This window comes from Mustela nivalis (assembly GCF_964662115.1).
Source record: "Mustela nivalis genome assembly, chromosome: 16".
Taxonomy (NCBI): domain Eukaryota; kingdom Metazoa; phylum Chordata; class Mammalia; order Carnivora; family Mustelidae; genus Mustela; species Mustela nivalis.
The window spans coordinates 43870189-43897918 of NC_139035.1; the positions used below are offsets into that span (position 1 = coordinate 43870189).

The 27730-nt window shown below is 55.6% G+C and overlaps 1 protein-coding gene across 3 annotated transcripts in view; it reads right to left on the bottom strand.

The window, feature by feature from the left end:
* The window catches only part of PIK3C2B (phosphatidylinositol-4-phosphate 3-kinase catalytic subunit type 2 beta), a 64635-nt gene that overhangs the window by 16516 nt on the left and 20389 nt on the right, over window positions 1–27730 (bottom strand). For 2 of the 3 annotated variants that reach the window (XM_082702101.1, XM_082702102.1), the window contains 20 exons: window positions 24708–25737; window positions 21188–21288; window positions 20422–20576; window positions 19962–20082; window positions 17057–17168; window positions 16806–16885; window positions 16395–16458; window positions 14777–14923; window positions 14126–14159; window positions 12864–13059; window positions 11717–11839; window positions 8125–8292; window positions 7482–7593; window positions 6104–6246; window positions 4577–4765; window positions 3065–3158; window positions 2813–2907; window positions 2473–2653; window positions 987–1094; window positions 284–376 (listed from right to left, as the gene is read on the bottom strand). In XM_082702101.1, coding sequence (XP_082558227.1) covers window positions 284–376; window positions 987–1094; window positions 2473–2653; window positions 2813–2907; window positions 3065–3158; window positions 4577–4765; window positions 6104–6246; window positions 7482–7593; window positions 8125–8292; window positions 11717–11839; window positions 12864–13059; window positions 14126–14159; window positions 14777–14923; window positions 16395–16458; window positions 16806–16885; window positions 17057–17168; window positions 19962–20082; window positions 20422–20576; window positions 21188–21288; window positions 24708–25649 — 3258 coding nt within the window. In that variant the 5' untranslated portion in view covers window positions 25650–25737. Of the gene's footprint in view, window positions 1–283; window positions 377–986; window positions 1095–2472; window positions 2654–2812; window positions 2908–3064; window positions 3159–4576; window positions 4766–6103; window positions 6247–7481; window positions 7594–8124; window positions 8293–11716; window positions 11840–12863; window positions 13060–14125; window positions 14160–14776; window positions 14924–16394; window positions 16459–16805; window positions 16886–17056; window positions 17169–19961; window positions 20083–20421; window positions 20614–21187; window positions 21289–24707; window positions 25738–27730 lie in introns of all 3 variants that reach the window. The other variant, XM_082702103.1, reaches the window with a different exon arrangement.

Genomic DNA, 27730 nt, shown 5'->3' on the forward strand with positions numbered 1-27730 from the left:
ATCCATCCATCATTGGGTTAGCCACGCCTTCTAGAAAGCCCTCTGTATACCCCTCTGTATACACCACTGCCAGCTGCCTTGCTCTTCCTAGCCCGCTGGGGCCATGCAGAATCAGGCTCTTGTCGTGGGCCCCTGATAATCCTTCACACATGAAAACGGGAGCAGGGGCTAATAGCAAGAGACCTGCCCTGGGGCTGCTCCTACCACGCTTCAACCCCTCCTCCCCTTCCCTCCTCCCCTCTACCACCTTCATCATCCCACCAGGCTTGCAAAGTGTCCTCACCTTGAAGATGACACGGATGTTCTCGCCCAGTGGGTCCACATTTTGGAAGGACAGCTTCAGGGGGACCGCGTTGGAGTTGAAGTAGGAACAGTCCTGCCACGGGGGAGAGGGTAGGGTAGTGATGAGGGTCAGGAAGGAAAAGGGCCTCCGCACCGTGGGTCAAGCTGCTGCTGCCACTGGTCCTCCTGCTCGCAGTTTCTGCCAGATTCCTGGGGACCCCGCACTGCTTCCTTCCCTCACGCCAGTGTGTTACAGCCTCGGCCCCAGCAAGCATTCTATCATGCCTTCGGTGCATTCCGCATACAACCTAGTAGGACGTGACTCCCATCTACACCTCAGTCTACTCCTCTGGAAAATGGGACTCCCAACAGGACCAAGTTTATAAGAGTTGTGAGCGCTAAAATGCGATCACTGGCATAAAGGACTCAGAAGACCGCAGCACAGAGGCAGTGCTCGGCAGGGACAGAGGACAACTGCGGTCATTATCACCAGCCTGGGTCCTGCCTTATCAGGCACGACACTTAGCCAGCCCCCGACCCTATTCCTCTACCTTGTGCAGCTGTCATGCAAAAGTCAGTACACACTAGGTCTGCAAAGAGACCCGAATAGGTCTCTCTTCCTCCTCTCAATAATCAGGGTGAGAGTACCTCACCTCCACTGAGCCTTCCCTGCTCCGAGAACCCCAAACGCACCAATCACTCACCCTGGGCACGATGCCCTTAACCAGCAGACTGGGGCTGAGTGGCAGGCGACAGGAGCCAATCAGGGCAAAGAACTGCCTCACCTCCTCCAGGCCAGTGCGGAGGATCCCCTGAGAGGGAGGGGAGAGGAAGAGTAGGGGTGAGGAGGGTGCCTCTAAGCTCTACTGAGAACTAGGCCTCCCCCAGAGCTGGGCGCCCAGGAGTGGCTGGGATGAAAACCACCATCTCCGGAGAAGTGTGGGCAACCCCCAGGAGACCAAGAGGAAGGAAAAGTACCCCAGCCTGGGGTGTTGTGCCCGGGACAGTGCATTGGGCAGCAAGCCTGGACAGCTTACAGAGGTGAGGCAGGGGACATCCCAGTAAACTGGGAGAGCAGGGGCATCTCAGGGGGGCAGTGCTGCTCAGGCCATTGCCAAGAAAAGCCAACAGCCTAAACTTCAAATTCTCCCAAAATTTTTCTTGACAGAATGAGAGTGAATACAGGCAGAGGGAGAGGAAGAAGCAGGCTCCTCACTGAGCAGGGAACCCGATGCGGGACTCAATCCCAGGACCCTGGGATCATGACCTGGGCTGAAGTCAGACACTAAAGGTCTGAGCCACCCAGGTACTCTCTCCCAATTTTTTTTTTAAGATTGTATTTATTTATTTGAGACAGAGGGTATGAGCAGTGAGGGTGTGTGGGAGAGGGGCAGAGGGAGAAGCAGGCTCTCAGAGCAGGGACTCGATCCCAGGACCATAACCTGAGCCGAAGGCAGACACCTCACTGACTGAGCCCCCCAGGCACCCTGAAATTCTTACAATGTTTAAATGTTAATAAACAGGAACACTGTGGGCCTAATACAGCTTGGCAGCATGAACAGATAAAGGTCCCCACTCTGGGTAACAGCAGCCCGAACTACAGCTCCCAGCACAGTGAACAAAGTAGGAGTGAATTTCAGCCCACGCTTGCCCTCTCTGGCTGGCTGCTCTTCCGCAGCGAAACAACTCATACAAATACACTTAGCCTTTAAAGGGAACAGTTAAATAAATACTGTAACACTGTGCAGGCCAACCAAAACACATCCATGGGCTGTATCCAGCTTGCAGACTGTCACTCTGTGGCCCGTAGGTTAGAGACAGAGTCCCCTCCTTCCAGTCCTTAAATCAGAGATGGCCAAGTGCCATCCTGCCGGTGAGAACGTGGAAGGTATTAACAGCTGGTTACAACAGTCCCGGGACTGGGCGCCTGGGTGGCTCAGTTGTTAAGGCTTCGGCTCTATCCCAGGACCCCTGCCTTCAGCTCGGGTCATGATCTCGAGGTCCTGGGGTGGTGGCCTGCATTGGGCTCCCCGCTTGGCAGGAAGTCTGCTTCTCCCTCTCCCGCTCCCCCTGCTTGTGTTCCTGCTCTCGCTGTCTGTCTCTCTCTGTCAAATGAATAAATAAAATCTTAAAAAAAAAAAAAAAAAAAAGCCCAGGCCCAAAATGGGTAGACGGCTTCGCCCTCCTCACCTGGCGTGCAGAAGGGGCAGCTTCTCGAACCTGCTGCGCCAGCTTGGCCAGGGTACTGACGAGCCAGCACTGGCGGTTAAACTCCTCTCTCAGCCCCTTGCCACAGCAGCACAGCAAGGCTGCCAGCAGGTACTGGTAGCGGATGCTGAACTGAGAATCTTTGAGGCCGTCCTTCAGGAGCCTGCAAGGCAAAGGGTGGGAGGTGGGAGGGGGTCCCGACACTTGGGATCACCCGCGAGGATGTGCGCAATGGTGGGGAGGGGTCAGACACCGCTCCAGCTCCCTGGGAAACCCACCCCAGGACGCTCGTGTGCCTCCCGCCTCTCCACACGCGGCTCACCAGAAGAAGTAGTGCGTCACTCTCAAGTCTGAGACGGCTCGTTTCAGGAGGAAGCGCACCAAGGGGCTATCCAGGTAACACTCGTACTTCAGGGCCTGTTTAGGGGAAAGGGATCAGGAGGCTGTATGGCCTGCCCGCCATCTACACCTGCCACTATCCTGCCAGGGCCCCTGGGTTCCCCAAAGAGGATGCACACGGGCTTGGGGCCAGGAGAGGGGCCATCAGAACCTGAGGGAAGGCCGGTCCGCCCACCTGCACGAGCTGAGGCAAGTAGTCGAGGAGCTCGGCGTCCGACAGCGAGCCGATCCACTGGACGGCCATCCGACGTACCTCCTGGTCCGGGAAACTGTAAAACAGAGCCCCTCCCCTTGACGGCCGGCTGCAGGCTCTGTGGCCCAGCAGCGAGCCAGCACCCGCACCACTGGGTTTCAGACACACGGGTGGAGAAAAGGCAACATCCCTCAGAATCTGCCGAAGCCACTAGAAGAATTCTGAGCGCCTTGTCTGGAGAGTAAGCCTTGAGAATGGCCCTGTCCCCTGCTCAGCGCAGGCATGGGGCCACAGAGGAACAGGACGGTGCCCACTTTCATTCCTTGTAGGATTTAAAGGAAACTGGATGGAGTCTTCAACCCCATTCCTGAAAATCTTTCCTCAACTCCCACTGTGCTAGAAATTCCCGTCACTGAAGAACCCTTACATGGATTAAAGCACGATGGTACCATCCTTTAGAGCAAAGCCAGCCAGATTAAGGACAGAAAACCATGGAGTTTTACATAAGGCAGTACCCTATGGCAGAGGTTACTGAGCAGAGATGAGCAAAAACATGGTCTCAAAAAGTCCTGAAGGCAAGACACCTGGATTGGGTACAGTTTAATAACCAAGAGCAGCAAAAAAGAAGCCAGGAATACTGGGTACCATCTGGAAAAGGCAGCCTGAGGGTCTGAAACCAGTAGGAGCATGTCCCCAGAGAACACTTCTGAGGGAAAGAGGGAAGAGAGGACTGTGAAAGTCGAATGAAGTGGTCAAGTTTGGGTCACCCAGGGCTGTGCACGTGTCAAGACTCAGCCGACATCCAGGTAAGGCTTAGGCTTTCTGATTTTTGAAATTTTGCCTCTAAAGAACAAACCAACACACGTCAAGTTCTAGTTAATGATATACATACACCGAAGTATTTAGAGGGAGGTGTGATGTCTGCAACTTACACTGAAATGTACTAAAAAAAAATGTAAGACAGACTGATGGTTGGATGGAGGGATATACACACAAGAAAGTAAATACAGCAAATAGTGAAAATGGTTAGGATCTAGGTAGTGGGTCCATGGATGCTCACTGTAAAATTTTTGGTTCTGCAGTATGCTTAGAAAATGTTCCCGGGGCGCCTGGGTGGTTCAGTGGGTTAAAGCCTCTGCCTTCCGCTCAGGTCATGATCCCAGTGTCCTAGGATCGAGCCCCACATTGGGCTCTCTGCTCAGCAGGGAGCCTGCTTCCTCCTCTCTCTCTGCCTGCCTCTCTGCCTACTTGTAATCTCTGTCTGTCAAATAAATAAATTAAATCTTTAAAAAAAAAAAAAAAAAGAAAATGTTCTCAATGTCACACCGCAGGGAAAGGAGACAAAGAAAAAGCCAAAAAGGAGCGAAGACACCCTGAATTTCCGAGCCCACTTTTCCACTTCCCCAGGACTGGCTCAGGCTAGCGGTGGGCGGTGCCAAGCCCTGGCCCCGGGAAGGACTCGCGGTCAAGGAAAGGCGGGTGTTAACAACTCACGTGGCATGCAGGAGCCCCAGAGCATCCTGGTGGTTCATGTGGGTCCACTGCTTCAGGAGAGCATAGATGTCGGGCAGGCAAGCCCACTCCCAGCTGGGGGCGCTGGCGAGCACCAGGGGCAGGGAGCTCACCTCCAAATGGCAATAGTATCGCTTCTCCCACAGGCGCTTCTTGTCAGCGTCCGTGAGCCTGCGGGTGTGGGGAGGCCAGAGACAGCACGGTCAGCCACGGGGAAGGGTACTGACTCTCCACGAGAATGCCACACGTTCTCCAGCTCAGTGGTTCCCAGGCTTTGCTGCACATTGCAATCACCTGGGGAGGTTTATAAATCCCTGTGCCTGGGCCACGCCCCACACCTGTGGAGTCAGAACGTCTGGGGAAACCAGGCATTGGTATTTTCGAAAGATCCCCAGGTGACTGCAGCGTGTGAAGCGAGGTTTTGGGGCACCAGGGCCTAAGCCTCATCTTTGGTCCTGACATCTCAGGGCCTCTCCGACTGAGGCCGAATGCACAGGTCACCGGAACCCCGCAATCGGCCGCCCCTTCTGCCGGATGCCCTTAGAGCTCCACTCCCAAGGGGAGCCACCAGAGGGCAGTGCTCCCCACCATGTCCGGGTCTGGAGGGCTGAGAAGCCTCTGGGGCTTCCCGGGGCCAGCTGGAGGGTCTATAGAAGCCACAGCTAATTAAGCCTTGCCTGAGATCAGGTGTCTAATGGGAGAAGGGAGCTGAGGGGCTAATGAAGCAAGGGGTCAGCAGAGGAGTGGGGGCGGGGGGATCGGTCGTCACTCAGCTACTTTGACTCCTTGGGTGGGATATGAGGGAGAGATGAGCCCCATCTCTCCTACCCCCGTCCCCCATACACACGCATGCACACGCATGGGCACGCGCTTGCAGCATAGGGCCACGCAGTGCAGGAGCCAGAGAGGTATACAGGGAGAGCAGGCGGGGCAGGAGGCCCCATCGCCCCCATCCCACCAGCTCCTTGAGCTCCCTGCTCCCCGCTCCTCACCCCTCCCCCTCCAATCCTGGTGAGAGAAGCAGCCCCAAGGATGACATCAGCTTGGACTTGCTTCCCCTTGAGAGCTGCCAGCCTGCTCCGACACCTGATCCTTTTTGGAAAGTGACGGGGCCAGAGAAAGGCAAGAGGCTGTGGGTGTGGAAGGGGCAGGAGGTGGGGGCAGGGTGGTGAGGACAGGAGCCAGCCCCATGGATAGCAAGGAGGAGACAACATATCTTGGGAGACGGATGGGGCAAAGCTCTGGTCCTCTGGCAAGCTGAATCTGGACCAGGTCTCCATTGTGCGGATGGGCATTCCGAGACCCAGTCTCCTAGCCCCGGCCTCTCCTCTTTCCTAGCGTCAGGATGCCCGCAGCAGAGCCCTCTCTCCACTGCGTCCTGCTTCAGCGCCAGTACCCACCCCATCCCACCTCTACTCCCAAAGCAGGCGGGCAGGACCTAGAGCTGGCAGGGGAGAGGTCAGACAGAACGGGGCCAGAGCCACACGCGGGGAAGGCCCCGGGCCTCACCAGTACAAGGACTCCTTCCGCATGATGTTCTTAAGCACACGTTGGTCTTCTTCCCGGAGGCTGCCAAACACATAGCGGGGACTGAACTTGTCTCCAGGGGGGCTGGTGAACTTGATGTCAAAGGCTGAGGTGGGGAAGTCGATCTGCGGGATGGTGTCAGAGAAGAGGGGAGAGAAGACAGACAGGTGAGTGAGAAGGTGAGCCGCCACCTTCCTGGCTCTCCAGGGCCTCTGTCTCAGGTGTTCTCTCTCCTTTCTTTCCTCCCCTTTTTCTTCCCTCCCTCCCTCCCCTGCAGGTTGCTTGTAAAATAACCCGCCTGGACTTGGTGCGGACTTGGGACTTGGGAAAGCCTCTTCCAGATGTCACTTCCAGCAAAAAATGAGAAGGTAACAGAGGGAGAGAGGAACAGGGAAGTGAGAAAGAGGCTGGGCAGAGATGTAGCCAGGTGGGGAAGGGGGCGCGGCCCCAGGCCAGAACTCGGAACAGAAGTGTCTGCAGGCTGAACCCCTGAGAGCCTCCAAGCTGAGGCCAGGGAGCCTTCAGCGCGGCCCTGGAAGGCGCTGCTGCCTGATGGGAAGTGGGACCACATGCCAGGGGAGGGCCCTACCGATTCTCAATCCTGTGCCCCCGGCTCCCCTAGCTCTAGGCCACCCCATGTTCATCCTCCTAAATTGGGTATCAGAGTGGAGTGGGTCCTACATTCCCGCAATCAACAAATGTTTAGTGGGAAGTTGCTAAGCAATGTTCCACGTTCTGGGCTTTAAGTCTGGTTAATTAAGTGAGACAAAAACGCCTGCCTCTGGAGCCTTTGTTCTGTGTTATTCTATTTCATGCTCTAGCCACTTTCATATTCCAGATTCCATACCAGAGCATGCCATGATCTATACGAAAGGGGAGCCAGAAACCAGTCACTAGACCTTGGGCTTGACCAACTCCTCCTCCTCTCCCCAGGCAGGGAGTCCACTCGGAGAGAATACTGAGTGGCTGCACGGGGGGTGGGGGGGCACGGGGAGGGGGGAACTGTCCCCAAAAGGGGACAGCTCAGGCTTTATCCGACTCAGTCACGTGCAGGCTCAATACAAAGGACTCCAAGTTGCTGGGCCCCCAGACAGGGGCGCAGGTGCTCAGGCCCTGCCTTCGGCCTCCTTGAGTTGGAAGGTAACCTCCAGGAGATGGCACACATTCCACAGACTCACCCTCCCACTCCAGGTCTAACCAAATCACTCTGGTTGCTTCTATCACATCAGTGCACTGTGCCCAACACGCCAGAGCTTTCTCTTACCTCCTAGCCCAAACCTCCAGGCGGAAAACTCAGAGCTGCCTCTTGGATAGCCCTGTGCAGCGGGCAGGAGGGACGGTCCTGGGGCCGCGGTCTCACCTGCAGGATGACGCTATCCGGCTGGTGGAAATTAGGTGCGCTCCAACGGGCGCTGGGGCTTTCCTGTGTTGCTGGCCATAAACCCAGAAGCTTCCGACCACAGGTCAGGACTCTGAGGAGAATGGAGGGGAGAGGAATGAGCCAACAAACACAATGGCTAAGGAGATGGTTTTCCTCCTGCTCCCCCATCCAAAAATCGGCCTTTGAAGCCACCATCCAACTCTGTCATTCTGTTAGACCACAGGCTCTTCCTTCTTCTAGGTCCTATAAAAGCACACCCCCTCCAGGAAGCTTCTGGATGACCTGGCGGTGGGGATGCCCCACGAGGCAGAGAGGTGGACTAGATGACCTCTAAGGCCCTTCCAATGACAGGGCCAGATGACGCGTTACCCGAGCACTCTGTTTTCACACACCCGGCCCCTCTCCTTGCCCTCCTTCTGCGCAGAAGCTCTTGGTCACATCAGTTGTTCTAATCTCTACTTCTGTGCCTTGGTCCCGCCGCTAGGGCCCTCTGGACTCTGTGGGTGATGAGCCCCACAAGGCCAACCCTCCCAAGGGGCACTGGCCAGTGCTGCACCCAGGTCCCTCTATCCCCCTCCTTCCCTTCTGAGGCCAAGAAGCCGCTGGCGTGGGAGCCACGTACTGCCTGAAGTTGAACAGTGGGGTAGTGACCCAGCCAAGGGCTTCTGGCAAACGCCGCTGCTTATTGGCCTCCGAGGAGCTCCCAGGCAGGGGGATGGGCAGAGCGTAGAGTGTGGCGCACAGCAGGGTCTCCCGAGGCAGCCGGTTCACCTGTATCGGGAAGCAGATCCTGGGGAGGACAGGAAACCAAATCAGGAGGTGCCGCCCTTGTGGAGGCAAGGGACAGGTGGCCCGGGAAGCTGAGCGGAGCCTGAGAACTTGACCTGCCTCTCGGGATATCAGATGTGCTCCCCAGGGAAGCCTGGAACCAGGACAGGTCACAACCTCCGCTGGACACTTCCAGAAGTACACTGTGCTGTTTGTGCAGCCTTTCCGTAGAGCGCGCCTAACATCCTGATTTGGAGGCCACCCCGTGGTGACCAGACAGAACCTGGGCAACCAGACCCATCTCAGAGTTCAGGTGACCTCAGGTCCCATAGTTAAGCCACACACCCCATTTCAGGATTTCTGCAGAGGGTCCCTAAGAAGCTGCTCCTCTTGACAATCCTTATCCCTTCCCCCATCCCCAGGCTAAAAACACCAGGAGGAAGAAGCAACAGAGGAGGGAGAAGCACCACTAGGTATTCTTTGCCCTCGGGCCACCCTCTCCCAATAGTCCTCCGACCTGCCTGTCCTCTCCTGTCCCCTACTTTGCCCAACCCCCCAGGGCACAACACGGTTTGTTCTGGCCCCCAAACATTTTCAAAGCCAAAGGGACAAAGAGAAGGGGCTTCCCAAAGTCCCTGGGGGGGAAGCTGCAAACTGGCAGAATCGAGACACGTAAGCCTTGCCACTACCCAAGTCCAGATGTGTTCTCTCGGGCCTCCTCTGCCAGGACCACTCCCAGCCACTCCCTCCAAGTTCAGCATCAGGAGCTGGGGTGGAGTGAGGAAGAGAGAGGAGGGGAGCCCTGGAAAGTCCGAGGGAGGACCCACATTACCTTTTGGGGAAGTTGTCCCTGGGCCAAAGTCCACACTGTCACACCCTCCTGGCCAGCCCAGGGCAGTTTCTATGCCAGAGAGCACAGAGGCAGGGAGGCCACCCCCAAGGTTCGCAGGAGTTCTGATCAAGCAGCCTCCCTCCCGGGCCGCCCCTCACTCCTGCAGGAACATCTCCACCTAAGTGAGGCACTCCCTCTCACCCGCCAGAGACTGGCAGAGCCCTGCTGTCCCAGCTGCCTGTACCCTGGGGGCCCATGGCTATAATTAGGGCCCCTCCACCAGCCAGCAGACATGCCAAGCCAGGGCTTGGCTAGGGAATGGCAGAGCCTAGCTGCTGGGCCTATTTTGAGAATTAGCTGATCCCGGCACCGCAGCAACAGGACAGTCAGCTGACCCCACAGCAGAGTGGAAAGGGGGCTGGTGTTGACCCCTCTCTGTCAGCCCAGAAGAGGCTTCCCGCTGGGCATCTGGAGGTGAAGAGAATAGGAAGCCACAACTCCTAGAACCAGCCAGAATCCCCTTTTCCTCAGTTCTCGAGTCCTTCCAGCATTCCAAAACCTCTGCCACTGACCATCATCCTGGGTCTGTCAGGATAACTAGCACATTGACTACAAACTGAACCTTCTCCTTGCCTGTGAAACTGCTCTCCTTCCCTCTGCAGCCATTTTTCAACATCACATCACAAGGGTCACCTCCTCCAGGAAGGACTCCTGGGATGTGCCAGTTCCAGGCCTGGTTTTGCTATTCGCAACCTCAGAACTACGCACACCTCTGCACCGGGTTCCTCCTCTGTGAAGAGTGGAACACAGCTTCTTCACTTGTGTGATGTGTGTACCCACTGTGTGCTTTTTGCTATGTGACGCTGAGGCTTCTGACCTGGAACTGGGCTACGCAAATAGGATTTGCATACACAAATATCTCCCTGTACCTGTCACCGCGTCAGTCACTTGGAACAGGGAAACTGGAAAGGAGAAGGCTCCCCCAGCTAAAAAGATGGCAACAAGGATGGAGAAGAAAGCATTTATCACGTGCTGGGTACTGAGCCACACACTTCACTTGCAATGTCCCAAAAGTCCTGAAACAGCCCTACATGTCAGGGCCTATTACTCCCCAAGGTTCCACCTACAGTTAGAAACCCTAAGCATGCCTAAGCCTGTGCTTTGAACCCTACACTGTAGTGTCTTCTCCCAGATGCCTTGATCCTGACCATGAAGGTGCCAAGAGTCTCTGTGGGGCACAGGGATGGGGGACCACGGAGAGGAAATCTCCACGGGGCTCTAGGCAGGGACCAGCCCTTTGAGATTTGGGGCTGCATCTAAGACAGGGAGTGGAAGGAGACCCACAGAGCAGGCAGGCTGAGGAAGGGCAGGCCAGGGTGTCTCGGTGCCATGGACAGTCTATGGGAAGAGGGACTCAGGGCCAACATGATAGGGTCTGTCCGGGAGCATTGGAAAGCATGACCCCATTGGTAGTGGCAGTTAGCGAGGCCACAGGAGCCGAAGGTGAAGGTGAAACTCAGAAAGGTGAAAGTGAAACTCCAAAGCCATTGGAGGCGGCCATCCCCTGCCTCCAAGGAGTCTCTCCTGCCCCAGCAGTTATCTGATGAAAGCTATGGGTACAGCTTTATTGCTCTATAACTTACACAAGTGTGAAGACAGGAGAAAGGGCCTACCTCTCCAGCTGTCCATCTGTTAAATACCTCACCTCTCGCAGTGTTTGTGCAGACTCTGCCTCGGCCTAGTTTGGCAACCTTGGCCTCCCCGAGGACCCCGCTCGGCCTCTAATCTGTACTCCAAACACTGGAGTTCCAGTTCTGCTCTGCAAATAAGGACTCAGACAGCTGGTTGGGGGCAGTGGTGCTAGGGGCAGCAAACAAGGGGCTTTCTGGCAGGTTGCAGGGAGGGCAGGGCCCAGCACAGAGAAGGCACAGGGCGGGCACCCACCTACAGTGCCTCCCTCTCCCCTCCACGTGTGCGTGCCTCCATTTCCCTCCTGCTCTGCCTGGCGAACGCCTATCTTCCCAACGGCAAACGCTGGTCCATAAATGCTGATTAATACTTAGTATGTTTCATACTTAGTATGTTTGGATTCTATCTCACTGCGATGCCACAATGGCCTCTGAATTGAACAAATGGCCCCATTTTGCAGTTTGGGGCACAGAGAGGCCAAAGAGAACACAGGACTGAAGATAGAGCTGGAAATAGAGGCTTATTCCTGTGGCTCCCAGCCCCCTTTTCTTTCCTCTAGACAACGTGCCCTTTCCCATCTAGAAGGAAGAAAGTGCAGTCCCCTCTCCTTACTCGATGGCTACTTTGGGAAGAAGGGAGAGGATGAGAATCCCCAGACTAGTTAAACCTTTTAAGGGCGACAAGATCAAGACGATGAACTATTATGAAAGCTAACCACTAACTTTTATATGATCCTTTACTGTTTACAGACAGAGCCTCTGTGCATTAGAAACAGAACTTGTCCCCATCTAAGGGTTAGGGAAGGGAGACTCAAGAGGCTGAGGGCTTGCGTGGGTAGGTTCGTGGTGGAGCCTGGTTTATTGCAGGTGTGGGCACCTCTGCGGGGTCTGCAGGGGTGGCACTGGGGCACGGGGGGAGGGCTTACTGTTGGTCCCAGATGATGAGGTGGAAAAGGTACTTGGAAAAGTGAGCCCTTCGGGTGTACAGGGGGCTGCAGAGTTCCTTCCCGCCATGACTGAGGGAGCAGGAGAGGTAGAAATCTTCATAGCTGCAACAGAAAGAGGGTAAGGGTGCTCAGATCCCGAACCCCATCATAGTCACCCAGCCTAGACCCAGGTCTATTTCTCCTGCAAAGACAGACCTCCCAGGTCCCCTGGGGGCTAGAGCACGGGAGCCTAAGGAGATCTGTGAAAGCTTTAGGAAAAGCAGCTGGATCTGGATGCCCCCACCCACTTTCAGGCCCCACACTGGGCCCAGGGTTTTCCTCCCTTCTTTATTGGGGACCAGCCTACAGCCACCTCCTTACAGTAGGTGGGTGTCTGTGTGCGCATGCGCAAGCGACAAAGGGTGGGGGAGATGAAATCGACATATGCCGAGGTGAATGCCAACACATGGGGGTCCCTGCGGCTCGTGACAGGTGCCTGACAGAAGAGGTCAGAGAAGGCCCTGGTTTCCCAGGCTGCCTCCTTTGTTCTCCGCCAATCGCCCAGAGGAATACATTAAGTGAGGAACAAAGAGTGAGGGGGAAGGCCGAAGGGGGGGGGGGTCCGGAAAGGAGGGAGGTGGAGCTAAATGCCTTTTTCCCCAGGCCCTGGATGCCAGGGACTACTAGGCAGAGGAGCCGGGGATTACCAAACGAAGGTCCCCCTCCACCCACCCCTGCAGGCCTAGGGAACTCCCAACAAAGGGTCATCTCCCACCTCCCCGCCCCCTCCCATTGTGCCTCTGCAGGGGAGTGCAGTCATTGGCCTTGGGGCATGCACTGGGTCTGGGAAGCTGCCATCTGTCGCAGTGTCTCCATCAGCTGGCCTGGGATGGGTGGGGGGCAGGGATGCCGATGCAGCCAGCACTGAGAAGGCCTGGCAGGATCTGATGCCGGCAGACCTCCTGCCTCTCCTTGGGATGTCCTGGTCCACAATCCCCCTCAGGCACTTGGCTCCTCAGATCAAGGGGCACCACAATGCCACAGACCATCGGCTCTGGACGGTGGGGTTGCGGGCAGACAGGGAGAAGCCATCGGAAAGTCAAACTCCCACTCCCTCTGCCTAGAGGGCATTCAGCCCTGGGCTCACCTGGTAGCCCATGTGATGGGGATGCGGTGGGTGGCATAGACAGTGAAGGCTAGGGGCCCGGTGAAATGGCAGGCCTCCTGGACCAGATCGTGCTTGCGGCTCCCGTGCACGGCCGTCTGGAAGTCCGCGTCGAATGTGCTGCAGTACAGCTCCACCAGGTCCAAGATGGCGGCCGTCAGAGCTTCCACAACCTTCTCTGTGAAAGGAAGGGGTCAGAAGGAAAGGTCACAAAGTCAATGAGCCCCATCCTGTTGCCATGGCACAGGTGTACCCCAGGGCAGGAGTCCCCAAATGCCAGGCGGTTTCCAACAACCATGACGAGGTTCACCCAGCCATGATGAAATGAGGGGAAAAAAGCAGGATCGATGAGCTTCTCACAAAGTGATACTCAATTATAAACATTCTCCTTATCTTTACATAGGGCTACTTATTTTGTGTTAAATGTTCTTTCTTTTGGGAAATAGTGGGAATGATCATTGTCAGTAACTTTAAAAGCCATTGCCTGGCAAAAGAAAAGCAGACGATTTCTATGTTTGTCCCTAAAATAATGCTTTGTTCAGGGCGCCTGGGTGGCTCAGTCAGCTAAGCATCTGCCTTTAGTGCCTGGGTCGTGGGATCGAGACCCATGGCAGGCTCCCTACTCAGCCAGGAGTCTGCTTCTCCTTGTCCCTCTGCCAGTTGCTCCCCCTGCTTGTGCTCTCTCTCTCTCAAATAAGTAAATAATCTCTAAAGTAAGATAAAATAAAATCATGCGTTGTGGGGCAGATTATTAATTCATGGATTCCAAAAGATTGGGAATCACTGACCAAGAACCCCAGAAAGCAAAGTTCTGCTTGAAAGATTCACTCCTTATGCAAAATCCTTTATCACCTTCTCCCTAGGCCCATTCTGGGTTGGAAACACAGGCATCATGAGCCTCCTGGAGAATAATGACCACCCTTACCCTAGTAAGTTTTCTCATCTGGAGCCCAGGGCTAATTTTGCCTCACTACCCCCAGCCTCCGATGTACACCACCTCATCACCATCACCCAGGGACACCACAGGAATAACTAGCAAAAATAATGAGAGAACATTTTATGGAAAGAAATGTGCTCTCCAGCTGGAAACACACACACACACACACACACACACACACACACACACACACACACATAGCAGACCTGGACCCATAAATCAAGGGGCCAGGGAGAAAAACGAATCTGGGCAGAGACCTATTTTCCATTGTCCCTGCTGCATAAAGACAAGAGAGTCGTTCCCTTACCTCGGTTCTCCCTCACAGCCAAAACAGTGGGATCCTATTGGGGGAAAAGGAGAGGAAGGGGAGCTTCAGGGCCGTGGCCATTTCTGACACAGCTGGAAAAAGGGCTTTCCGCAGCTGTGCTCATCTGGACCAGACTGGTCTGAAATGTGAGGAGGAGAGACTCCCCAGGGAAGACAGCGTCATGGTTTGCACCAGAGCCATATGTGATGGACAGAGTGAGCTAGACCAAGGTTCAAGTCGTGTCCACCCAAATGAGACCCTCCCACCCTCGGGCCACTCCAGCCCAGGTCACGGTGGCTATCTTGCTGGCCCGATGTGTTCTGCACGTGGCCCCCTCCCCCTGCACTGTGGAGTCACAGAGCCCTGGCTCAAAGGAGGGTTTGGTTTTGCACCCTGCTGGGTATGCAAAGCACCATAAAGCCTTTGCCAGCCCCAGCCAGGGCTCCTGGCAAACAGGCCCAGGGCAGACCCTCACCTGCCCCCATCCTCAGGAGGAGGGGACACTCTTGCAGTTAAACTCTTGCAGTTAAACTCCAAACCTGCAAGATGCAGGTGGAGAGAGGACCTTTCAAGGAAACGGACACCTCGTCACCCAGTTACTTTCGACTGCTGTTCTCCTTGTCCCCTACACAAGCGCTCTGAATTCGTTACCTTCTGAATTTTGGGCTGCATACGGGAGGGGCAGGGAGGCAGCTGGTTGAGGGCGCTGGTGATCTCAGGGGTCTCCACGGCGGCCAGGGCATTGCAGATGGCTTTGACGGACTGGACCACCCTGTCGGCCTTCAGTGGGAAGTCCCCCTGTGGGAGGTGGCACAGCAAGGCTGGCAGGTGAGCCCTCTCAGCCTCCAGCACCCACACTGTTGAGGGAAGGGGTTGGGAGGAGCTCGGGTTCATGACCCTCAGGAGGCAGAGTGGACTCCCGTGCTTGATCTTCAAACATCCAGCGTTAGCGAACCACCCCTCCTCTGGAATTAGATGGGCCAGGCCCAGGCTCCCAGGTCTTTTCCCTGAACCTCCTCTGATTCCCAGACTCCCTCTGGCAGCTACTGCACAAACACATACATCCCCCAAGACATGCAGTTTTAATAAAACCAACCCATAGGGAATAGTAAGGAAGCCAGAGACTATATTCACGTCCGTTGCCTTAGGCCACCTTACAACTCAGTACTGTCACCCAGACCTACCAGGAGGATCTCCTCTCAGGACCACAGGCAGGCCACACCCCTACGTTCTCTGTGCTGGGGCTCCTGCAGTTTGCTCCCCTGGAATCACTTCACCTGTCCTGTCCTGATCACTTATGGAAGTTCAAATCACGGACAAGCAAAAATACAGCCTCCTTCTCAGAACCCCCAGCCCCGCCCCGGCTAGTCTTCCTATCACTCTCCGGGAGCCTGTGATGAACTCATACCCACCCTGTTCTGTCTACTAATAGCCCTGTGTTACTTTCCCATCATTCTAGCAGGAACCCAGGCTCCCTGAAAGCCAAGACAATGCTTATGCTTCTCTACCCACAGCAGCAACAAACACAGAGCCAGGCTAGTACCCAAAAGGCGCTCGGACACCTTCCCCCTCATCCCGGTGAATGGGCGTGGAGCAGAGGCTGCTGGACAGCGGGTGTGGGGTACCATTCTGGGGGTGGGTAGAGGACTGAGCGAGACATAATGCTCAGCTCCCCCAAAGGGAAGAATCCTTGAGCACGATGAACTAGCTCCACGATATAGGGATTAGTTTTGAAGATCTGTTCTTTTTTTTTTTTTTAGCTTCATGACATTTGAGGCAAATGTTTATTCTCATGGTTTTAAGGCTTCAAACTCCATGAGACTCCAAGTGAGGAGAATCCCAGTGCTTCCCTACCTCTGGGACCTTCCTCCTTCTGACGGTTTCCTACCTGTGACTCCAGGATATCGGAGCATCTCAAACCCAGAGCTCACAGGATGCACACTCTGGGGCACATTCAAGTACACAAACTGGGGGGACACTTCTATGTCCCTTAGCTTTGGAGATGTCCTGCTCCAAAGACAGGGATCAGGGTGTGGTTCCTAACCTACTTCCACAGGGGAACAGAACCCCTCTTGTCAACTGCCCAACAGCCAGTGGTCTTGGTTTGCCCAAGGGGTAGCCCAAGGGCTAGGGGAATGGAGAAGTGCTCTGCCAACAGATTGTCAGTGTCTTCTCCAGATCCCTTTAGGGCTGGCTGATCCAAGAATGACTTTGGGAAACCCGGGGAGGACCTCTGGGCAGCTGGGCAGGCCCCACGATGGATACTCACATCAGCCAGCAGGAAAGCGTCCACTTCATTGTGGTATGTGTCAAACAGAAGATCCAGGGCCTGCCTGGGGAGTTGGGGACAGGGAAAAGTCGTAGGAGAGGTCAGGACAGATCCAGGGTACTGGGATACCCGTTATGTCCCTCCTTCCCCACAGCTCAGGATTCAGGCTCTAGTTTAAAGGGGCTCCCACTCTTTCTACAGGTTCACCACCCCTCACCTGAAGAATGATGGCAAAGTGCTAGAGGGAAGAGATGTAGCATCCCCTAGAGTGGGGATCTTCTAGAATAATCTTGGGTCTCACCCCAGACACCTTAAGAACCCCTGGCCTGGCAGAAAGGCAAACAAGATATCCACTGGGGTCCCTTCACAGCTCCTATTTGGCCCACATCCCAAGAGAACACACACACTCACCTGCTGATGGTCTGTTTTACTGGCCTCTCTTGCAGATGGACGAGGTAGTTCAAGGTGGAGGGGCTCTGGTCATCATTCACCTGTGTAAGAATTATCCTACTCAGAGAGGAGTGGTACCTTTATCCCGACCCAGAGCTCCTACCCTACTCCCACAGAATGTGTTCCGTATCACCTTAGACCCATTCCATCTCCCCATCCCCATGCAGCCATCCGCTACCCATCCCCTCCCTGACCCCCTGCCCCACACGAACCGTCCGGGCCAGGTCACTGCGTACGGCTTTCTGTTCCATCAGCTGTAGCCGAATGTCGATGTCAAACTTGCGGCAATACTGAATGTACTCGTGGCTGCCCAGGGCATGCTTGCTGGTGGAACGGGGGGCAAGACCATTAGCACCGTGGGAACTTAGTGCGAAGGGAGATGTATACTTTAACCTCGGGGAGAGAGAAATAGGAGGAAGCGGGCAGTGAGGGGGTACTACCTGGGCTCCTGGAAAATGTCATTGTAGAGCTCAGGGAAAGAAATGGAGGTCTGTCTAAAGAAAAGCCACCTGATACACATAACCTTGGTCTGTCCTAATGCTGACCTTCCTAGGCATTTATTACCTGTATCATCATCCCCGATCGCTCCAGGGGTAGGCCTTCTGGAATGGGGGTACAGAGACTTCTCGGGGGGACAGTGATTAAACCCCATTGTCTTGGCTTTGGTAGACAGGACACTTTGGAAGTTACCTGCGCTCCGGCTGGGGCACGGAGCTCACGGAGCGACAGTCTCCCCACCCTGCAGTCCTCAGTCTCCCTCCCACCTTCCTACCGCCAGCGACTGGGGTGCTGAGGCCAACCAGAAAGACCCACCAAGATTCTAGGTGTGTTATTCCCAAGCCCAAAGAATTCTGCCTCTCCCGTTCCTCCACGACTGTGAATAATGACCCACATCTCTACAGACTTCCTGACCAACACCCACTGCAGGCCATTCACTGCTCGAGCGACAACACGTGAGACCATGTCGACCTGAGTCTCAGTGGAGGCCTTGGGGGTCCCTCCGTGAACCAGCCTTTTCCTCCCACCCAATTCACATGCGCGTCAGAAAGGAAACTCGGAGAAGGGGCAGAGGGAGTCTGTCCTGCAGACCAGCACTTCGGGCCTGGGCCGGGTCCCAGCAGCTGGGTAACAGAAGCCGGAAAGGGACTTCCTTCCTCAGCAGAGCTGGGAATCTAGGCCAGAAATGGAGGGGAGAGGAAAGGAGCAAAGGGGAGGAGCCTGTGCAGAAGCCCAGGAGGTAGTGGCCTCAGACCAGTCTGGGTCCAGCTGGGTTTGAAGGAGTTCTCCACATCCCAAGGGGCCAAGCCTCAGATCTAGGCCCCAACCTGCCAAGGCTGAGCCAGAGCTAAACCCTGGGGGTGGAGAGGCTGAGCAGGGGGGTCTGGTGGGAGCGCCCCACGAGGAAGGAAGAGTGTGGTGGGGGTGGGGGAGGCAGCAGGAAACCCAGCCCTCCCCTGGGGCCGTCTCAAGGTTCTTATCTGAGAGCAGCCTGCATCCTGGACCCACCACGCCCCCTCAGCCATGGGCCCTCCTGGGTCAGGGTAGGAAACCACAGGGCTTCCTTGGGAGCCAGCAGCTTTCTGGAATCCCCTGAGGGTCCGTCTGTCCGCGCCCACCTAAGGCAGCTGTCTGGTGCTCAGGGGTCCAGGCTTTCCTGTTGGGTGGGAGGGAAGAGAAGAGCCTCGGAGGAAGGGGGGGCTTTGGGACCAAGAGTCGTAGACACTGGGGTCCCCTGGGGACTTAACTGACCTTCTCTGTGGAAGGCCTTGGTCTGTGTGCATTCAGCTCAGAGTGGGAGGGGCATGACCCTGGGACTACTGACCGGCTGCACCTGACCATGAGCACTCCAGCTAGGTCTTGGCAGGAAGTCAGAACCTGACAGCTGGTCCACCATCTTTGTTTGGCTCTGCAGGCTCAAGGACTATGAGAGTATCCAGCTGATGTGGATCCCCATGCTCCCCTCCCTTTGGGCTGGCCCCTCCCTGCTCACCTAGTCATTCTCACGTTCAATCCTAACTATACCCGAGGGAAGAAACTGAGGACCAGGGTTTTACATCTAGTAGGTGGCAAGCCACCACCCAAACCGGCCATATCTGTGTGACCCATGATGCCCCTCCCAACAGTGCCTGGGGTGCTCTCTGCCAGGTGACCCTGAGACTAGGACCCCTTCTTATTCTTCTAAGAAAAGTGAATATAGACTGAACACACCTAACAGGGCTCCTGGGGCTGCGCCCTGCAGGGCCCTACCCTTCCTCTCCCCAGATGGAAGAAACCAGTCAAGAACCAATCAGGCCATTGGCGAAGCACCCTTGAACTGAGATCCAGCCTCCTCCTCTCCCCACCGCCAGGGCCTGCTTTCTCTTAGTGGCCAGGGGAAGTGGGCAGTAGGCAAGTCAGAGGTTTGGGGAGGAGAGCACATCTCTTTTTTGCTTATCTGCTGTCTTCTGGCTGATTCTAGAGCCTGCCCACAGCCCCACCCCCTAAGGGGTATCCCCCCTCCTCCTCTTGCCCCAGCACCCAGAGCCCCAGGGCAGTGGAAAGGGCATAGCTGTAGCTGGTGCACATCAGACTTTCCAGGAGGCGGCCTTGCTGCCCAGGGCATGGATGGAGAGAAGGCAAGCCTTTGAGGGATGCACATGCTGCTCCGGGAAAGGCTTACTGGCAGGGAAACAGGGAAGAGGGAGCAATTGTAATTTCTCCCCTAAGCTTCCCAAGGGTACTTCTGCCCAGTCCTCCATCTGCCCCTGGCCATAAAGACACAATCTAAGAGAAGCAGATCTCTGACAGTCGAGGCGACTGTCCCCCTCAGCCCCACACCCGCATCTCTCTTCACGCAGACGTCTGCAAGCAGATATGACTTGGTCTTTGCCTGGTCCCAGCTCCAAGCTCTTTCCACAGCAGACTTGGCTCAGAAGCCGGCCAGCCCTGCTGGAAGACAGAGTGCCTGGGGAAAGTGCGACGTGGCTGTGCGTGTGCCCAGAAAGCAGCCGTGGGATCAGGGAGGGGCTGCCGGCCCCAGGCCTCGAGCGCAGCACCGCCCCAAGGAAGCCCCCTGACAACCCTACCACCCAGTAGGCAGGTGCCCCTTCCTACCCGCTCTCCCCAGTGTTGACTCACTTCTGCAGGAACTCCTCCAGCCCACAGGGCTTCAGCACAAAGTTCCCCACGTCCACATCCCTCAGTTCATCGTGGGTGTAGCACAGAGTCTGGTGGATGAGCAAGTCTACAGTGGAAGAACCTGCAAGGGAGGTGGGGCAGGGGAGCAGTGATGGGGGGCGCTGCGGGAGCCAGGGCAGGTGGAGCTCGGTGTCCCCACGCTGACTGCCCTATTCCTGGCTAAGCATTCTCCAGCGCCACGGCTATCCAGATAAAGCAGGCAGACACACAGTTTCGGCTTGGGGAGAATGACCGTGGGCCCCCAAAGCTGGCCCTAGAGCCAGTCCCCTAGAGGAGTGTCCTCATTGCCCCTCATCAGGGCCATAGGCTGGGTGGGACTGGAGGTCAAAGGATCCTAGAGTCCAGATCTCGGGCATCCCTGCCCCACCTCATGGGATGCTCCTCGGCTCTTCCCACTTACAGTTGCAGGTAAAAGTGAGCGGCTCCTGTAGGCTATCACACAACACGGTCACCTTCAGGTTCACCTCATCCCCAAGGTGCTCTGGGCTCGGGGTCACAGCGCTCCAGACATATCCGGTGAGGGAGTAGTCTTGGATGTCGGAGCCAGAGCGAAGGCTGTGCAGGAAGAGAGGGAGAAGGACCCTCGCTGTGCCTTCGAAAGAGAGCAGTCGAGAAGACGCCTGCTGGGACCCTCCCACCCTGAGGCCAAGGGCCCTTCTCTCCCTGTGCAGCCCGGCCCTCCAGGTCTGCAGTCCAGGATGGGAGCAGTGCGGAAGCCGCTCTGGGAAACCATGTACTTGACACATTTGCTACAGTTACAGAATGGTTCCCAAGCCCCATGGCATGGTAGGGCCAGCTCCACCGGGACAAAGCTTTCTGGGCTAAATCCAATGGGAAATTCTCCTGGCTCCATTTCCTTTCTCTTTTAGCTCCGTGTAATATTTGCTTTGCTCCATCCAAGGCGCATTTGCTCCTGGGGGCAACCGAGCCTGAAGCCACTGGGATCACTTGTCTGTTCAATCGAGGGTTCATGAACTTTGCCCAAAATGTGAAACTTCTAAGATTTCAAAAAGCTCACAAACACCTGTTGTGGGAAGCACCCCACAGCCGTGAATGGAGATGGACTCCGTATGGCTCTTCCTCCTTCCTAGAGAAAGTTCTGAGTGGGCTGGCCCTCCTCCCCAGCCCCCAGAGCCCTCCCCAACACCCCATTCTTTAACTCTTACACATCCAGCATGTGGCAAAATGCAGCAACTTCCTCATCTCTTTCCTCTGAGACCTCGAACAATTCATGGCCATTGGCGACAGCATGGCGCCGCGAGTCCGCCTTTAAGAAAAGAGCCGCTGACTCAGCTCGTTTTCCCTCACGGCACCCCGTTCCCACAGGTCGCTCCCAGATCTAAACCCTGAAAGTCTGTAAAGGCTTTTTACGCATTGAATATTCAGGGGTGCAGGAAAAATGTGGGAAATCCAGAAATATCTTGATCTGCGGTCCTAGGAGCCTGGGAGCCAAGTGGATAAAGAGAACTTGAAGCCTTGGCTGAGGTTCGAAGTCTGGGTGGGATGGATGAGAACGTGGCCAAACCTCGTCTTCCAGGATGGGGCGGGGCGGGCAGGGGACAGCAACCCATAAGCTCAACCCAGGTTAGGCAGCACATAGCATTGCTGGTCCCCGGGGCTGGCTCCCTGGGGGGTGTTCCCAGGGGCGTGGCGGAGAGCTCTGCAGGCATCCCCATCCCAGTGTGGAAGGCCTGGGCCAGTGGGCTGCCCAAACAGTGCCCAGGGAGGCTGGCCCTGGGGCAAAGGCCTCGGCATCCACAGCAGGCCCCAGCGACCCAAAGCAGAGAGAGACCGAGAGCCCCAGACAGAGGCAGTGACTCAGACACACGTGCATGTTCTCGGTCAATGCTATTTGAGGAAGAAAGTATCAGAGCGACTTTCTGGGCAGGAGAGAACCTGGAGAAGGCTTAGCTCCTCCTGGCTCCCAAGAGCCTTTCCGGTCTGATGGGCTGGAATGTCGGGGAGACTGCCTGGGCACCACTTCCTCTCCGAGAACCTGTGTGTGGTGGTGCGGATTCTCTCAGATGAGAGGGCGATCTGCCTCCCCACACAGAGCTGCCTACAGTCACCGAGAAGCAGCCCTCCAGCACGGCCTGCAGTTGGGCCCCAGGCAGGAGGAAGTGGTGGGGGGAGCTGGGGCCTGGCAGGTCTCTGCCCGACAGGCTGCCCCATGGGAATGAAGCCGCAGCTCAGAAGAGCCCCAGCCTGCATCCGGGCGAGGCAGCCTCTGCCAGCAGCTGCTTCCGGGGAGCTCAGGCCTGTGCACAGAGCAATGTCTCACCTCTCGCCCTCCCGCGGCTATTCTCGTGTTCTCATGTCCTCCCCGCCCCTAGGGGCAGATGGCAGCAACTGAGCTCCTCATTTGAATATCCAAATTGTTTCCTCGGAGTGACCCCTCTCATTAGCCTTGCTCCCAGGGTGAGTGTGGAGGGGTGCAGAGAGGAGGGCCGCAGCGGGGGCGGCTGGCATGTGAGGCCCTTGCTCTGCCAAGTTCCAGCCTGTGTCCCTCTCACAATAGTACCACTGTCAGCAATTAACCCACAGAAGTGAGGGTGAGAGACTGACAGAGACAGAGACAGAGAGACAGAGAGGAGGGGAAGGCGAGGGGGAGAGAGAACAGAGTAGCTACTGAAGGCCATTTTCATGCCCTTCAGTACCACTCCCTGGCTCCATAAGAAAACAAAAGCCACTTACGTTTGCCCTGCTGGCAGGCCCTGGTGCCATCGCCCGATGCTGGCTGGGGGAGTCTGCCGGGCGGAGGCTGGCAGCGGGGGTACCAGGCTGGCATTCGGAGCCAACCGCTTCCAGAGCTGGCTCCGCAGGCCTGGGATAAGGAGGGTCCCTCCGGCTGGAAGCCCGGTGGAGGCGGGGTGGCGGGATGGGCCGGGGGCCCGAGAGGTCCCCACGCCTGGTGGGATGAGCCCCTGCCCCGAGCTGAGCGGGGGACGACCAAGGCCGCATTTCCCCCCTAAGAACCGGCAGGAGCTTTTTGCTCTGCCCAGGACACTCTGGACCACGCTCTCTCTCAGAACCCTGGTGACACACAGGGGTTAGGGGGAAGGGTGAGGTGGTGGAAGGAGGCGAGAGAGATAGGGAGCAACAGACGTGACCACCTACCCGGGTGGCCTGACTCTGAGCAGGCCCGGCTCCGGGTGAGGAACTGGGAGCTGGGAACAGGAATCTCCCTGTCCCTATAAATAGCGGGAGCAGCCCCACCTCTCCGAGCAGGGCCTTTAAAAAGCCCTGAGCTCCACAGTCGTGACTTCTCCCAGAAGCTGACTCTGCTCTGGGGGACTCTCTTAGCAGAAGCACAGGAAGGAAGGACCACGTGGCCTTCCCAGATTTGTGAAGGATCCCAATTGCTGGGACACAGGGCAGGAAAGTCCCCGTGTCCCTTAGACAATGGATAAGGAGGAAACAGGGATGGAATGAAGTGGAATGCTGTTCCTACAGAAGGCACCGGCCGTGAGGGTACCTCTTGACTCCCTCTGGGGTCGGGGCTTCCAGACCCAAGAGTGAAACTCCAAGGGGCCTCAGGTCCCCCACCATGGAGATGCTGCGGACACTCTTCTAAACCAGAAAAAAAAAAGATCAAAGCTATCCTGGGACCTCCCCCATCCTTCTGGGTGGACACTTTGCTATTTTGTACTGTGTACAAATATGTTTTCTAAATATTTTCACTGTGAAAGCACGTGGCCTGTGGAGACGGCAGCGCAATGCGATTGTCGCTAATGTCACCGAACTGTACACGTCAGATTGGCCAAGATGGTAAGTTTTATTCTGGACAGTTCCCCGCGTAAGAGAGAGAGGAGAGAGAAATAGGCAGAGACACAGAAGGAGACACAGAAATAGAAGCAGAAGGACAGAGGGGTGCCTGGATGGCTTGGTGGGTTGAGCCTCTGCCTTTGGCTCAGGTCATGATCTTAGGGTCCTGGGATCGAGCCCTGAATTGGGCTCTCTGCTCAGCAGGGGGCCTGCTTCCCCCTTTCTCTCTGTCTGCCTCTCTGCCTACTGTGATCTCTCTCTGTGTGTCTAATAAATAAATAAAATCTCTAAAAAAAAAAAAAAGAAGAAGAAGCAGAGGGACAGAGAGCAGAGAGAAAGAGATAGGCAGAGACAGAGGGGGGGAGAAATGGAGAGACAGAAAGACAGGAAATAGGGAGACAGAAAGCAGGAACCAGCAAGCTCCAGAACAAGACAGACCAGAGCTGTGTGCCTTGGACTGTCAGGAGGGCTGCTGAGGAGTCTGGACCGGGGTCTGGTAACCAGCGAGCACTAAACACTGGCTAATGCCACGACTGAGCCTCCTCATCACACAGCGCTTTGGGCAAAGCAGGTCAGAAAGCAGCAGAAGCAACCTGTCCAGTCCACAAGGCCACTCGGCCACGAGCCACCATGAGTCCCCTCAGCCCGGCTCCATCCTCACCTCATGAAGCGAGCACACGCTAAGAACTGAGGCACCTGCCCCCCGCAAGGACTGTCTGGGTACAAAACTCAGCCCTGAGAAGGAGCCATCGCTCCACTGGTGCCCCTCTTCCTCTCCCCAGCCAGGGCCCAGGGAGCAGAAGACGGGCAGAGGGGTGAGTGGGGAGCGGATCCGGATTTGGAACCACAGAGAAGAGAGGACTACCCTTTTGTTTCCGAATGGCGCTTGGAAAGGCAGAAGGAATGTAAGGAGGTCCTCACCGGAGCGGCGGAAATCCGGCGGTTCTTGCCTGGGGTCGTATTTTTCCCATTGGCGTAGCGGGAGGCATAGGTGCGCGGCGGCACCTGAGGGGGCATGGTCTTGCTCCGGGCCACCGGCTTCCCAGGAGTGTCCTTGCCCCCGAAGTCCAGGGGCCCCCGGCCCTCCTTCCAGCCCCTCGTGGTGTCACGTAACATCTCTGCATCGTAGGTGGATTTTAGGTTGAGCCGTGTGATCGCGTCATTGATACCGTCATAGTCCACAGGCCCCAGGTGGCGCCCCGGACCCCCACCCCCCAGTCCCTCTTCCTCTAGGATGCGGCGCCCTAGCAGTTTTCCTGCAGGTTGCTCCACGGGAGAGAACGTGTTGACGTCATTGGGCTGGGAGATCTTGGAGGAGGAGGGAGACCCCTTTCTGGGAGGCAGCGGAGGGGTGTCCCAGATAGAGACGCGGGGAGGCAGAGGAGGTGGGGACAGTTTCTTGGAAGAGCCATCTATGTCCCCTGGTCCTAGGTCCCCAGGGGACAAAGAGAGCCCCTCATCTGAACTATCAAAGATGTAGAGATAGTCTCGAGCCAGAGAGCCTTTGGGCCAGGGATCCGGGCCAGGCTGGGAGCCCTGGGAGGTAGAGTGGTTGGATAACCCTTCCTGCGGGGAGAGTGAGTTGTAATTGAGGGTAGGATCAGAGCCAGAAAGACCGCGTAAGAGCCTGAGGTCCTTCTGCCTTCCTGCCGGCTTGCTGTAGAAGTCTAGGACGGGCTCATCCCAGCTGATGAGCGAGGGGTCCGTGTTCTGCTTGGCTCTGCTCTCCTCCTTGTCGTGCCGGAGCCGGGACAGCGCGTCGTACTCCATCTGCAGGGCTTCGGCCATGGCCAGCTCTTTGCGGCTGATGCCCACCGACTCCAAGGACTTCCAGTGCTCCCCATTGCCCTGAGTCGAAGACATGGTGAGGATGGGCGATGGAGGAGACAAGGAAGTCTTCTACTTCTTCCCAGTGTCAGGTGTACAGGATTCTGGCATGGTGTCTGGGCACCTGCAGGCGTGGGGTATAAAAAACATCAGTCATCCAACCACGAAAAGACTCGAATGAATGATGGGATTTGGGTGCCTACTTCTTAAGTGCCTACGACAGATGGAAAGAAACAAAAGGATGGAGACAAAGAGAGATACCAAGACAGCTCTATTAACGAATCCATCCACGCATCTTTCCATTCATCTATCGATGTCTGGTCCCCCGCTCCCATCCTCCTCCCTCTCCTGTGCACCCCGAGGAAAGAAGGAGGCACCCTGCATCAGCCAAAAGGAGATGGCAATAGGGGCTCTTCAATCCATTTAAAGAGGACCATTCACGGGACGCCTGGGTAGCTCAGATGGTTAAGCATCTGCCTTCTGCTCAGGCCATACCAGGGTCCTGGGATCGAGTCCTGCATCGGGCTCCCTGCTCAGCAGAGAGTCTGCTTCTCCCTCTCCCTCTCCCTCTGCCTCTCCCTCTGCTTGTGCTATCTCTCTCTCTCAAATGAATAAATAAAATATCTAAAAAAGTTAAAAAAAAAAAAAAAGAGGACCATTCTCATATTCTGCTGGTGGGCAACGCAAAATAGGACAACCACTTCGGGAAACAGGCAGCCTCTCGAAAAGGCCAACATCTACCTAGCACATGACTCGACTATACCACTCCCAGTCACTTATCCAAGAAAAACAAAAGCACGCATCTGCACAGACTCATATATACATATTCATGCCGCCTTATCTGCCACAGCCCCAAACCAGAAACCCAGGTCTGTCCACCAACAGGGGAATGGATTAAAAAACCCGCTTAGGTCCACAAAATGGCACTAACTCAGCCACAAAAAGGAATGAATTACGGATGCATCTCAAAATAACTATAACTGAGTAAAAGAAGCCAGACAAAAAAGTACCAATACGTAGGGTTCCATTTATATAAAATCCTGGGCAAGAAAACCTACAGTGACAGAAGGCAGATCAGTGGTTATCTGGGAAGGGGGAAAAGAGAGATGGATGACAAGCTTAAAGGAGACTTTTGGGGGTGACAAATATGTTCATTAGATTGTGGCAAGGGTTTCATGGCTATTTATAGATGTCACAAATTATGGGACTGTATGCTTTAAATAGGTACAGTTTATTATATGTCCATTATACCTCAATAAAGATATAAAGTTGGGGCGCCTGGGTGGCTCAGTGGGTTAAAGCCTCTGCCTTCGGCTCAGGTCGTGATCCCAGGGTCCTGGGATCAAGCACCGCATCGGGCTCTCTGCTCAGCGGGGAGCCTGCTTCCTCCCCTCTCTCTGCCTGCCTCTCTGCCTACTTGTGATCTCTCTCTCTCTTTGTTAAATAGATAAAATCTTTAAAAATAAAAAAAAGCTATAAAGTGAAACAGTCCAATGAAACAGACCTCGTGACCACTCAGCCTACACTAAGATCCTCCCCAAACAGACCAACATGAGCCATAAAAAACAAAGCCTGGCCAAAGGTGAGACAGGGGTACCTGAGGAATAATAGGTGTGCCATACGGATTCCCCTCGGCCCTCAGGAAGCTGGGCAGGAAGGCAAGGCTCCCAGGCCAGCTGGTCCCGGCTACAAGTAGCCCCCTTCATGCACTCTAGTGCTGGTATCCTTTTCTTTAGAGCCCATGACAGGAAGACAGGCACTGAACGAATGGCTGTCAGGATAAGGCTTGCCTAGCCCAGTGTTTCTCAACCCTGGTTACCCATCAAAAACACTGGGGGCACTTTTTAAAAAGTACTGATGGCTGGGTGTGCTTATGAGATTCTAATTTCACTGGTCTGCGGTAGAGCAGTGGTATTTTTTAAAACCCCAGGAGATTCTGTCTATGGCCGAAGCTGAGAACCACAGACTTCTGTGTGTATGTGGTTCAGATTAGGCGAGGAGGGTATGAAGAAGCCATTTCTGGCTCTTGGCGCCAGCAGCCAAGTTCACAATTTCACACAATTATCACAAATGATTCATTCTGTTGTATGGCTTTTACCCAGCAAGTAATCAACACA